The sequence below is a fragment of the Sarcophilus harrisii genome, chromosome 1, assembly GCF_902635505.1.
Source record: "Sarcophilus harrisii chromosome 1, mSarHar1.11, whole genome shotgun sequence".
NCBI lineage: Eukaryota > Metazoa > Chordata > Mammalia > Dasyuromorphia > Dasyuridae > Sarcophilus > Sarcophilus harrisii.
The window spans coordinates 315790217-315803157 of NC_045426.1; the positions used below are offsets into that span (position 1 = coordinate 315790217).

At 34.6% G+C, this 12941-nt stretch overlaps 1 protein-coding gene across 7 annotated transcripts in view; it reads right to left on the minus strand.

The window, feature by feature from the left end:
* Positions 1–12941, minus strand: part of LOC100918963 (protein unc-13 homolog B) — a 327802-nt gene that overhangs the window by 141395 nt on the left and 173466 nt on the right. For 6 of the 7 annotated variants that reach the window (XM_012543050.3, XM_031945394.1, XM_031945393.1 and 3 more), the window contains one exon: positions 4788–5025. The exons of the other annotated variant lie outside the window; for it this stretch is intronic. In XM_012543050.3, coding sequence (XP_012398504.1) covers positions 4788–5025 — 238 coding nt within the window. The remainder of the gene's footprint in view (positions 1–4787; positions 5026–12941) is intronic. 7 annotated transcript variants of the gene reach the window in all.

Below are 12941 nucleotides of genomic sequence, written 5' to 3' on the forward strand. Positions count from 1 at the left end.
AGAAAACTCCATTAACCCAATAGTTATATGACTATAGGTTTGGGTTTAAAGAAACACCAGCATGACTGCCCACTTGCCTAAGTAAGTCTTCAGAGTCCATATAGGCAGGGAGGTGATCTAAAGCATAGCTTTTAAAAAAAGAAGAGAGAAAGAAAGAAATTTAAAACAATGAAAATCCTTGCCTGTCAACATACACCAGACTTTAGCAAACATATACTGCACTATCAGAAACAAAACAAAAAACTATTGTCAAAATATCACATTCTAAGAAACCAATATTAATACACTCATGTTCTTTGTGAAATCTAAATAGAAGCACAGAAGGTTGCATGTCAATAGCTAGTCATATTAGAAATGTGATATCATTATATTGCTCTACAACAGCAAAATAAATTGCAAGTATAAATGGCTTTTAAGTTGTCAACTGAAGTCTAAACCACTTCTCAGATTTAGAAATTGTTTGCTTCCCAGGAAGCATATCTATTCTTTATTCTCAACAAAAGACTTAATAATACCTACAGACAATACATTCCACAATCTATTTTCTCTAAAGTAAATAAAAATAAGAATAAAGAGTAAGGCTATTAGTCACTAGGCTTTTAAAATGTTTGTACTGGAAATCCAAATAAAAGGAAGAAAAGTTGGCTAAGGAGACAAGTTAATCCAAGAAATCCAAAAGAGGCATCCTTCACATTATCACAATGTGGAATTGACACTTGACAAAGAATGGAAAAATGTGAAATCTTCTAGTCATGTTCCTACTGGCCTTTCAGATCATGGCTCAGTGAATGAAGCAGTTTAACTAATTTAACAATAATAACTAAGTCTAATTATAGCATCAAGCCTTTTAATAAAAACGTATTAATCAGGAATCACAGATTCCCCAGATGATTTACCACAAAGTTTAACCTACAGAATATCTGTAAAGAAATATCATTTAGTATCTTCAAGTTACTAAACCAATCTAAAGGAGGCACAATAATGCTTACAAGTCAATCATGCTATGTAGTGCACCATATAAACATTTTGTGATTTGAATTCTTGTTAATCAAGAGATAATCATGCCTTTATCCTGCAAAAAGAATCAGTATGTTTTCAAAGTACTTGGATGTACTCAAAAAAGAACTTCATTCTGGAAAGTATTTTAAAGGTTTCCCAGAAATCTGTGCTAACCATTTATCCTTAGCATGTATGAAAAAGTGGACTGGCATAATTCCATCCCCCAACATAAAAAAAAATGACAATGAGTGGGACCCAAATAAACAAGTCTTTAATGCAAAAAGAACATTATCATTTAGAGATAATGTCCATCATATCTCCATATAGAGAAGAAAGAATACCGGGCTTGGAAGGGATGTATATTTAATTCCTGGTTCTGCCAAATACTAGCTCTGGAATCTGGAGTCAGTAAAAAAGACTTTTTTAGACTTTAAAATGTATTCATCTATAAAAATTAGGAAACTACATAATTGATGGCTAAATAACTTATGGTATGTGAATGTGAGATAGTATGCTGTAAAAAAAAAAGGAAATAGATTGAAAAAGTCAAAAAAATTTACAAAGGGAAAAAATTGTATATGAACAGATGCAAAGTAAAATAAGCATAATAAAAAGAATGGTTTATGTTATAAAATCAATATTATAAAAATGAACAATTTTGAAGACTTTTTTATAAACTGATGAAGAATAAAATGAGGAGCAGACCGGTTTATATAATAATTGCAATATTGTAAAGGCAAACATCTTGGAAAGACATACTAACTATATATACAACCACCATTCATGATTCCAGAATAATCATCAGTCTCTTGAAGCTCCTAATCAGAGACTAATTGGGAATAAAAGACTAAGACACATTAAACAATTAGAGAACAAGGAAATTTTAAATTCTATGTTATTTCCTATAAGGAGTATAGGAGTTCAGAAAAGAAAAGGGTCTTTATGAAATGGAATCTAGAGAAAAGTCCTCCTTCTTTTGCTATAAAAGTTCCCCTAATATAAAGGATTATTAAAATGAAATTTTTTTCATCAAAAAATTCCTTTATAGTTTTAGAGTGAATGAAGCTATCAACAAACAATTTAAAGTGTCTATTATGAACCAAATATTGGGCTAAACTCTGAGGACTCAAAGAAAGACAAAAACAAACTCTATTCTATTTTTTATTTTTTTAAATAATAACTTTTATCAAAATATATGCAAAGATAGTTTTTAATATTCACCCCTGCCAAACCTTGTGTTCCAAATTTTTCTCCCTCCTTTCCCCTTTCTCCTTCCCTAGACAGCAAGCAATCCACTATTTATTAAACAAGTACAGTTCTATTCATATTTTCACATTTAAACAATCTCTATTTTAAAGGTATTCACAGTTCAATAAGGGAGATACATATGCAAACAACTACATGCACACAGAGATACACACAGATACACACGCATGCACACAAGATATGTTCAATATGGAAAGACACTAGTGTTGAGGGTGGGGGTAGGTGGTTAGGAATGGAAGGACATAGAAATGACTCTTGAAGAAGATGGAATTTGACCTGAATTTTAAAAGGAGCCAGGGAAGACGGGTTACTAAGATAATGAGGGAGAATATTTCAGATATTGGAGACAGCTAATGAAAGCAACAGAGTCATAATAGGTTATCATGTTGGCTGGAGTAGAGAACTGAAGAACAGGATTTGGGATTTGCAACCTCATTTTTTTTTTTTTTTTTTTTTTTTTACATTACTCTTTATCAGTTTTGTCAGGTAACTTCCATGAACCTACAATTGTTATTGCTTTCTTTTTGAATTCTTAAATAAATTTAAGAAATATAGAAAATAAGGGCAGCTAGGTAGCACAATGGATAGAGTACCAGCCCTGAAGTCAGGAGGACTTGGGTTCAAATCCAGCCTCAGTCACTTAACACTTCCTAGCTGTGTGACCCTGGGCAAGTCACTTAACCCCAATTGCCACAGGGCGAAAAAAAGTATGGAAAATAGCAATATTCTGTGATGTAAAATACATCTAAAAAGACCCTTCCCTTTTTTGAACTCCTATAGTCTTTATAGGAAATAATATAGAACTTAAGATTTCCTTGCTCTCTAATCAATGTGTCTTAGTCTTTTATCCCCAATTAGTCTCTGATTAGGAGCTTCAAGAAAGGGCTGTCTCACACTTTTATTGACTTCCACCCTGCACCTAGTGTGGACACCCAAAAGTTCAATAGACTCTTGTTCATTGAATGATTTCCCTTATTTGGGAAAAAGCTGAGAGAAAGTAGAAACTGAATATTATAGAAATGAATTTCAAAATGTCTCTGCCTCCCAAGTAAGAGATGTTCAATAAATGAAAGGGCATTATGACTCAAGCTAAAAGAACTGTCATCCTTCCAACATCCCTCACAACGAATTTAGAAGCATTTATAAGCTTAATGATAGTCTCACTGGAAGTGAATGTGTGCCTCATCGTCACTGAAAGGAGGAAAGACTGAAACTAAAATGGACTACTAAGAACAATTAAAATGACAGAAACCAAATGACCAACTAATTAAAACAAATGCCAATTGATTTAGTCAATCATTAAATAATCGTTTTTTCAAGGAGCTTATACTATAATGGGAAAACTACATGTATATATTTATGTGTATATATAAAATATAGTTTTAAAGGGGGGTTAACTCCAAGGAGACTCCTTATGACTATATTAAAAAGAAAAAACATTTAGGCATGTGAAGAACATTCCTTGATAAAACAGAAAATACTAGCCTGAAATTCAGTGAATGAATCTCTTAGAGAAACAGATGCTCATCACATTAAGCTTGAGATTTTTATTTCACTGGTGAAAGTGTGGCAAGATGGACAACAATATGTATGGGACAGCACCTTTTATTTCAGAAACAGACGAGATTAATTCAATTAAATTATTTTTTAACAAATTGCCATGGATCTAGTTGGTAAATATAACCATGTGCAGTCCCTTCTGCACCCTTCTTATTAGATAAGTTTGGGATATTTTTTCAGTATGTTTCCATGAACATACTTTTGATGAAAAGAAACAAATCCAAATACTCTAGACAAAGCACTCATAGCTTGGGAGGTCACATTTTTGTATTCTCAACTGAATTTCTAATTATAGCTCCCAAATCTCTCCCATCAATGACATACTTGCATGAAATTTTTGTAGGATCATATGATCACGGATAGAGATATTAAGGGGAGACACTCTCTGGGTCCAGTTCCCTCATTTTACAGATGAATTAACTGAGGCCCAGTGAAGTAAACTGACGTCCAAAATCATATGAATAGAATAGCATCAGAGGCAGGATTAGTTGTTGTATCTGACTGTCTATGGCTATGGTCCTCAAATTACGGCCCCGAGGGGTAGATGTGGCAACTGAGGATGATTATCCCCCTCACCCAGGGCTATGAAGTTTCTTTATTTAAAGGCCCACAAAACAAAGTTTTGTTTTTACTATAGTCCCGCCCTCCAACAGTCTGAGGGACAGTGAACTGGCCCCCTATTTAAAAAGTTGGGTTTTCATGACAGTGGATTAAGGTTTAAGCAGAGGTTAATTGACTTGTGCAGGATTACATAACTTGCAAGTATCCAAGATCATATTTGAACTCAGTACTCTTGACATCAGGCCCAGTGCTGAAATTCACTGAACTCTCTAACTGCCTCTGATGAGAATATTTTAGTTTCCAGAGATAGAGATTTTTTTTTCTACTTTACTGTGGACAGAGAGATAAAGACAGACAGAAAGATACCTACACACACACAGAATTTTGTCCACAGTACCCACCTGAGGGCCCTCCGCTCTGGGTAATCAAAGTCATAGCTCTGCCCGGAGTCATTGCAGGAGTCCCGAGAGCTGCCCTGAAGAAAGAGCTGCTGCTGCTGCAGCTGGGCTGGCACCGAGAACTGGTGAACAGAAGCATTGGGTTGGGAAGTAGTATGATACGGAGGAGGGATGCTATTGCTGGTCTCACTGCGGTAATCACTGTCTCGATCATCCACGGCACTGTCAGCGTCCTCAAAAGCTGAGGAAGAATTGTAGTTAGTACATTGCACTTTGGTCTCAGCCCTTTCCAGGCCTCCTGGCTCCCAACTTGTTCAAAGCCTAAGCCACAAGAATATGTAAAGGAGCTACAAGGTGGACTTGGAGACCACTTAATCCACAACAAAAACTCTTCTGTTGCTCCATTCTTTGTTCATATTACTCCCTAATTATCAAACATGACTAGAGATTTTATTTGATTACAACCCTAATCAATGAAGGAACTTCACAAGTTTCATTTCTTTAACACTACCCAACTTTTCCAAGATCATAACTCTACAGGTAACATAACTTTTTTTTTTTAATTTAATTAAGTTTTAGTGCCATACCAATGAAACAGTCAAAGGGATGCTTTACAGAATGTGATACTATCATAGGAAAATTCATCTGCAGAAACAAATAATCTAGAATATCAGCAGAAATAATGAAAATAAAGATGAATAGAGAATAATCCTTTCAAACCTGAAATCATATTCAAGGCAATCATCAAAACTATTTGTTGTTGATTAAAAAACAGAGAAACTGATCAATAGAACAGACCAGAGAGGGGGATTATTAAAAATGAAACAAACATAAATTCTTTAGGAAACAACTCTATACTTGATTAACTGTTAGTAAATCTGGAAAGCAATCTGGAAGAAATTAGGTTTAGACTAATATCTTACAATGCATTCCATGATAAATTTTAAATGAACATATAAACTTAATATTAAAAATAACAAAAATCAGAAGAGAAGCAACATAGATCTTGGTATGAAATGTATTCTTAAATAAACAAGGGGCAGAATCTACTACAAAAGATAAATTATTTTAATAATCTTAATTGAAAAACTTCTGGACAAACAAAATTAAGGTATCCAGGTTAAGAAAGGAAACATGGGGGGGGGGGGGGGGGGGGGGGGGGGGAGGGAAATCTTTGTATCAAAATCTTCAGTTTGTTATCCAGAATTAATGTTGTTTGTCCTTCATTTTTTTTTTTAAAAAATGTTAAGAAAATGCATTTTAAATCCAATATATGTATACATATTTATACAATTATCGTGCTGCACAAGCAAAATCAGATCAAAAAGGAAAAAAGAGAAAGAAAACAAAATGCAAGCAAACAACAAAAAGAGTGAGAAAGTTATATTGTGATCCACACTCAGTTCCCACAGTTCTCTCTCTGGGTGTAGCTGGCTCTCTTCATCAGAAGATCACTGGAATTGGCCTCAATCATTTCCTTGGGTAACATAATTTTTTTTTTTTTTTGCTGAGGCAATTGGTGTTAAGTGACTTGTCCAGGGTCACACAGCTAGGAAGTGTAAGTGTCTGAGGCCAGATTTTAAGTCAAGTCCTCCTGATAGCCTGATAGCCTGGTGCTCTATCCACTGCGCCACCTAGCTGCCCCTGCGTAACATAACTCAAAAAAAAAAAAATCTAAATCTTTAGATGCAGTAGAATATTCTGACAATTTTCTAACTAATAAAATTTCACATTTATTCAAGACTTTATTTGCAAAATGGACTGTACTAAAAACAACCTATGTTTATTTTTACAGGGATTATTATTTTAACTTTATTATCGTAGCATATGTATTTTTGTACATTTATTGTAATACATTATAATTATGATAATACAGGCATTATTGTCTGCAGATGGAGTAGAATCAAAAGTTATATGACTAGCAGTATATATATATATAGTAGGGAAATATAGTAAATATAATATAATAAATATAAAATATATAAAAAATACATTAAATATAGTGGGAAAAACACTTGGATATTGGGTTAGGGGACATAGGTTCAAATCCCAGCTCCAAGACAACTTTATGTGATCCTGGATAAGTTACAGATCTTTTCTAAATCTCTTTTCAGGGTCCCAGTTTCCTCACCTATGTAGTCAAGGGATCAGAGTGGATGGTTTAAGATACCTTTCAACTCAAAATTATATGACCTCATAATTAGCCTCAAAGTCATGCTTTATTAAACTAAAGGATTAGAATTACAATTTATATTGTCTGACTTCCAGTCTAGTGTTCTTTCCAACAAACCATATATACTCTCCATTTAAAGCAAGAAAGATTTGTGGGGACAGGAGTGGTGAGGAGTTGGTGGTGAGGAATTGTCTCTCCTTCCTTCCTACATTGGTTCATCCTTTTCTTGATATAGATGAAAAGGAAAATATTTTTACAAATTAAATGTCATAGTCTGGACAATGAACATTTATATTTCTTTAGTTTTGTGTTCTCTTCTTCCCTAAGGATTTTTAGGGTGATCTTTTTTTTTAAAGCAATCATGGATCCCATTACAGACACCTGATCATAAATCATACAATATCCTTTGTAATAATCATCTCCAGGAGCTCTTCACTATTTTTTGTTCTCAGCATATTTGTTACTATATTTATAACTAAAAGAAATGCTTAATTTCAGTTCAAGATTGGTTAAAAAAAAAAAATCTTGTAATTTTTTTCCTATTTAACTTCAGAGACCTTCTGAAATCTACAGACCTTAGGACTTCAGACACAATTACTAGACAATCCAAATAGTATAGGGAATCCCTTTTCATTTTGAGTAAGACATCATCCATTTCAGTGGTAACAACCTTTACCAAGCATACATTCGCTCTACTATGAGTGAAATGGACTGTACTTGCCTTCAAGTATGCTTCACCTGGCATTAATATTCAGATAGCTGTTATTAAGATTGGAATTTTTAATGATCTTGACATGTGCACGAAAAACTCTTAGGAGGAAAACCTTTAATATTGCCTAGATGCCCTATCTTTTTTTGGTGCTTAATAATTTAACCTTTAGTTCAACTATGAAATTGTAAAGATATAAATCCATTATAGAAAATAATTTGCAAAAATGTGTTTCCTCTTCATAGCTTCATCAAGGCTGCTGTTAATATATGTGAAGATCTCATTCATCTTTATAAAAATCTTTGAGAATTTAGCCATATAGGTTGATAATTATTAATATCATATGGATCACTTTTGGGAAGAAATAATAAAATCTCTGTTTTCCCCCAAGTGCTATTGTTAGTGCCATGGTACAAAGAATCAATTTATTAAGTATTTATTGCATATTTACTATGTGCAAGGCACCATGCAATGGTCAAGCATTGCAAATGGGCAAAGAGTTAAGTTCAGAATTAAATTAGATATAAAGAAGAATAGGCCGGATTGTACATGGGACACACAAAAATTCTTCTGGAGATAACATATGGCTATGAAATCTTGGACCATAATAACCTCTAAAAAATCAAAGATGAGAAAGACCCAAAGATAAAGGAATGATATGTGAAGGGTGCATTTAGTTTTCAGTATGTTTCCAAAAATGATCCACATGCAAGAAGTAGCATAAGGAATTTTATCAAAGAGATGTATGGCTGTTAAAAAAAAAAAAAAGGGGGGGGGGGGGTAGAGAGAGAGAGAGAGAGACAGACAGACAGACAGATACGGAGATGAACTGGTCATCAGTCCAATTTTGCATTAGTATCTTAAAAATGTAAAAAACAAAAATCTAAAAAAAACCCTTTAGTACATCAGGATGAGGAGATGGAAGAAGATAGCATCTACAGAGTGCTTAAACACTTACAAAGCACATATAAATATTATTTAATCTTATTCTCACAACAACATAATAATAGCACCTGCCTATTATTATATCCATTTTACAGATGAGGAAATTAAGGCAGCCAAAGACTAAGTGAGTTTCCCAGGGTTACACAGGTAATGAATGTCTGAAGCTGAATTTGGACTCAGATCTTCCTGACTCCAGGCCTAATTACGGACTTAGGCAAAGATAGTGCTTTTCACATGTTCATATTAATGAAATTATAAAGCTACCGAAATTTGCTCTAAATGTATATGCCGGATAATCCTATCAAAGTAAAAATCGAGCATACATAGAAAAACTGTGAAGGCTCCTGGAGGTAGAGAAGTCCTAATTAAGGCAGGCCTAAGGAATCAGATCAAAGGGTCTAAAATTCAAGGAACGGAAATCTTACTTCCTTTCCTGGTCTTTCTTAATTTTAGTGCCTTCACTCAGAAATTATCTAAGATTTATCCCACATGTATCTTGTCTGTATATAGTTATTTGCTTGTTATCTCTACCATTAGACTGAGTTCTTGCTTGAGAAAGGCCTGTCTTTTGTGTCCTTTTTGTTTCTTCAGCACTTAGCACTGTGTCTGGAATGTAGCCAGCCCATAATATTTGTTGCCTAGACCTGACTTGTTTAGCTTCAGTAATGTTTCCTCACCTCTAAATTTAGCCCAGAAAGAATCATCCCTGAACTATGAGGGAGAGTAGCACTGGGATAAAGGGAGATATAGGAAAAAAAATTAAATCATTCAAGATGATGTTGAAAACATGGCCAAGTTTACTTGACAACAAAGATTACTATTCAATGGAATTTTCTCTGCCTCTCACTGACTTCATGGGGTGAAATTAAAATTAACAGCCTTTTCAAAATGTGTCAGCTAAAAATGCACAACAGTTAGACTTAGTCCTGTTCAAAAATAAAGGCTGATTATACTGTGTTTCTCAACATAGAACTTCTTTGTTGTCACTCTTAAAAAGGAAGCCATTTCTGACACCATATTTCACTACTCATCTATCTGAGAGAACTATTCCCAGGCTGTTCTTCTTTGTCAGGTTACTAGTTAGAAATTATAGAAAAGGACAGGACAGATACAGCCCAAAACAAGGAGAAATGCCCACATTTTGGCCTGAAAATTTGCAAGGTAAGTCTACATAATTCATCCCAACAGGACCAATTGACAAAGAAGAATAACTGTAAAATTCTGTCAATCACTAATGGGACTAATTCTCAATAGTCAAGTCTGGCTAGAAATAAAGCACTCATAGACTTTTAAAGGGGAATTTGGTTTCTATGATATCTCCAGTCATGCATTGTTCCCACATGCTATGTTAACTAGTAATGAATAATGCTTTTGATATAGGACACTCATAAAAGCCCATTGTTTTGTTTTCGTTTAATGAAAACATAGATCTACTTCAAAGCTAACTGTTGGTTCCTTCTGAATGCAATCAAATCCATTTGGTTGCCTTCAGACAAGGTAGCACACAACCTCCTGCTCCTGACTATACCATTAGGAAATTCTTACTTAATAGCTATCTGCTGAGCAAACCATGAGCATTGTTGTAATACAATAAAACTGGATTTCAAAAAATTGGAAAAATTTTCAATTTGCCAGTCAACACTAGTCAGTGATAATAAGTTAACAATTATGGAAATTTTATAATTTACAAAGTAATTTATCATAGGTTATTTTATGGGATTGATGCCTAAAATAGAACTTAAAATCTATAGATGGTAGAAGTGGGGCTCCATGATCATTCACTGATATGCCATGTCATCTGCGGAAATTAACTCTTCCTGCTTCAAAAACTGAGTATTATCTAGTAGAATATATCAAATTAACCTCAGGCTTTATGGAGGGAATGATTAAAATTGGTAACCTTTCATGGTGCTCACAAATGTCCTTATATCAGAAAACATAGGTGGACAATTTTTCAGGTCTTGTTTGGGAACCCTTCTTTCAGATTTTAATTCTTTCTGTATACACAACAGAATGCAATATATACAACACATACAACATATACCATTTTCTACCAATGTCTTCTTTAGTTATAGAGATGCACAGTTTAGAGACTGATACTTAGAAGCTACATAAAAGATCTCAGGCCCAGAGTTGGGACAGACTTTAAAAAGCATTTTTACTTACTCATTTTACAGATGAGAAAACTGAGGCCCAGGGAGATTAAGTTATTTGTCCATGGCTCCCCAGTAGCAAATGACAGTATTAAAATTTGGTTCTAGATCTTTTCACTCCAAATCCAGCATTCTTTCCATTGAACCCTAAAAGCCGTGTCAGATATCTACACTATAAAATAAAACTTGGCATTACCTGAGATCTGAATTTCCCATCCTGAAACAGTGCTTACAGTTTCCCAGGATGACTTGTGGAACATTAATAATCATCTCAGCAAAGACTTGACTTTGTGGGACTGATCCACAATCTATTCAAAGACATAGGATCTTGAAGGTTCCTCTTGTTCTCCAGGAAGAAAGGAAGAAGCTACCATGTGAGGTCACCGTGACAAGTCCGGGCCAGTATTCTAATGGTGCACGTCATGGGAGACTAGTAAGCCCCTCAGCCACAAGACATCTTCCTCAAAGCAGACAACATGGTTATGTGTACATAACTAGAACATACTTTCCCAAAGGGCTACAGGGTAAGGTAAGTAGATTGTTCTACTCTCCAATTTGCAAAGTATTCCTATGAACTTCAGTAAAGAATGAGAGGAGGCTTACCAAAATCTCAGGGAAGAAGTGTAAGACACATTGATAGGCTTTCTCTCAAGAAGTTTACATTGTTAATGCTTACTAGCTAAAACAAGACAGCCTCTTCAGGCACACACATTACAACAAAGATTTAAAATAAGAGGCAGCTAGAGTCAAAGGCATCTGAATTTAGAAACCTGTACTTTTACCTAGTCAATAAAACCTGTTCAAGAACTTGACATGAACCAGCAAAGAAAGAGAGAGAACTTGGTTATGGTTATTTTATCCCCTGATGCATCTGTTGGTTTGAAATGCACCTTCTATACTCTCCCTTCCCCCAGAAAAATCAGGGAATAAAATCAGTTTCTCTTTCTATGAGCTTAGTGCCCACATAAAAGAAAAAGCTGCAGGAAAGAGGGTCTTTTATCAGTTCTGGACTATTGAAGCATACAAGCATTCAATAACTCCTCATTAGGAAGAGAAGTGTGTGGTTGATACAACAGAGACACAAACACAAACTCTGATTAGAAGGAAGGCCTTGAGCATGTATAACAGGACAACTGAAAGAACCATGAAGGGAAAAGGGAAAGGGGAGGGAGCAAAGGAGGGAAATTTGTCAAACAAGCCAAATCTGGTCCAGGAAACCGGGCTGAGGAGAGAAAAAACAAATTCAGAGACCTCTTCAGTAGTGAGAATTAAGATCCTCAGCAGCAATGTGCTTTTGGCAAAATCCATCTGGGACCAAATGAAAAATGCTTTTATCCCAAAGAAAGAACTGGAAAAAAAAATTTCACCTCAGTTTGCTTAAGAGATTTGTTCTTGTTCAGAAAGGATATTGCCTCCTCTCTAGCAAGTTACCTGACAGCACTATTTAAAAAAAAAAAAAAAAAAACTGTGGGCCTATAGAACAGTGTAACCAACATCTGGGACTTGTCATATATTTGGATTATAAAGGCTTCAGTTTGGAAATGATCAGTCTAGAGATAGAGGAGAAAAACCTCCCAGATGAGAAAATACACTTGTTTATTTATTCGTCCATCCAACAAATATTTAAAATATTTAATATGAGCAAAATACTGTGTCTAGCATTGTTAAATGGTACAAAGACATAACAGACATGATACTGATCCTTAAGGTGTTTATAAGCTAGTAAGAAATAACACATTTCCAAATGATTCTAATACAACCACGTGTGATAAGCCCAGCAGATAAGAGGTGCTTGTTGAACTCAATTGAATAAATACAGAAGGCATAAGATTCTTCAAGTCTGAGAGTTCCCCATTTTCATCTGTAAAAGGTTAGAAAAGCCTTTATGAAAGAGATCACAACAGAAATGGGAGAATAATAAGATAAGAGGGAAAGAGAAGACATTGCGCATGACAGGAAAATGTGGCATAAGAGAAGGCAGAGAGATGGGAAAGTATAGACTATATATGGGGAATAATGAGTAATCATTGCTCAAATATATTTTCTTTCAGTGTCCAATTTCTTTTTCTATGACTCTATTTTAAAACTTTAAATCACCTAAAAGCCAAGAAAGACTGATTCTACAGTGATGGTGACAAATGTTCTGGGTTAGAATCAAATAAAAATATTCATTAAGA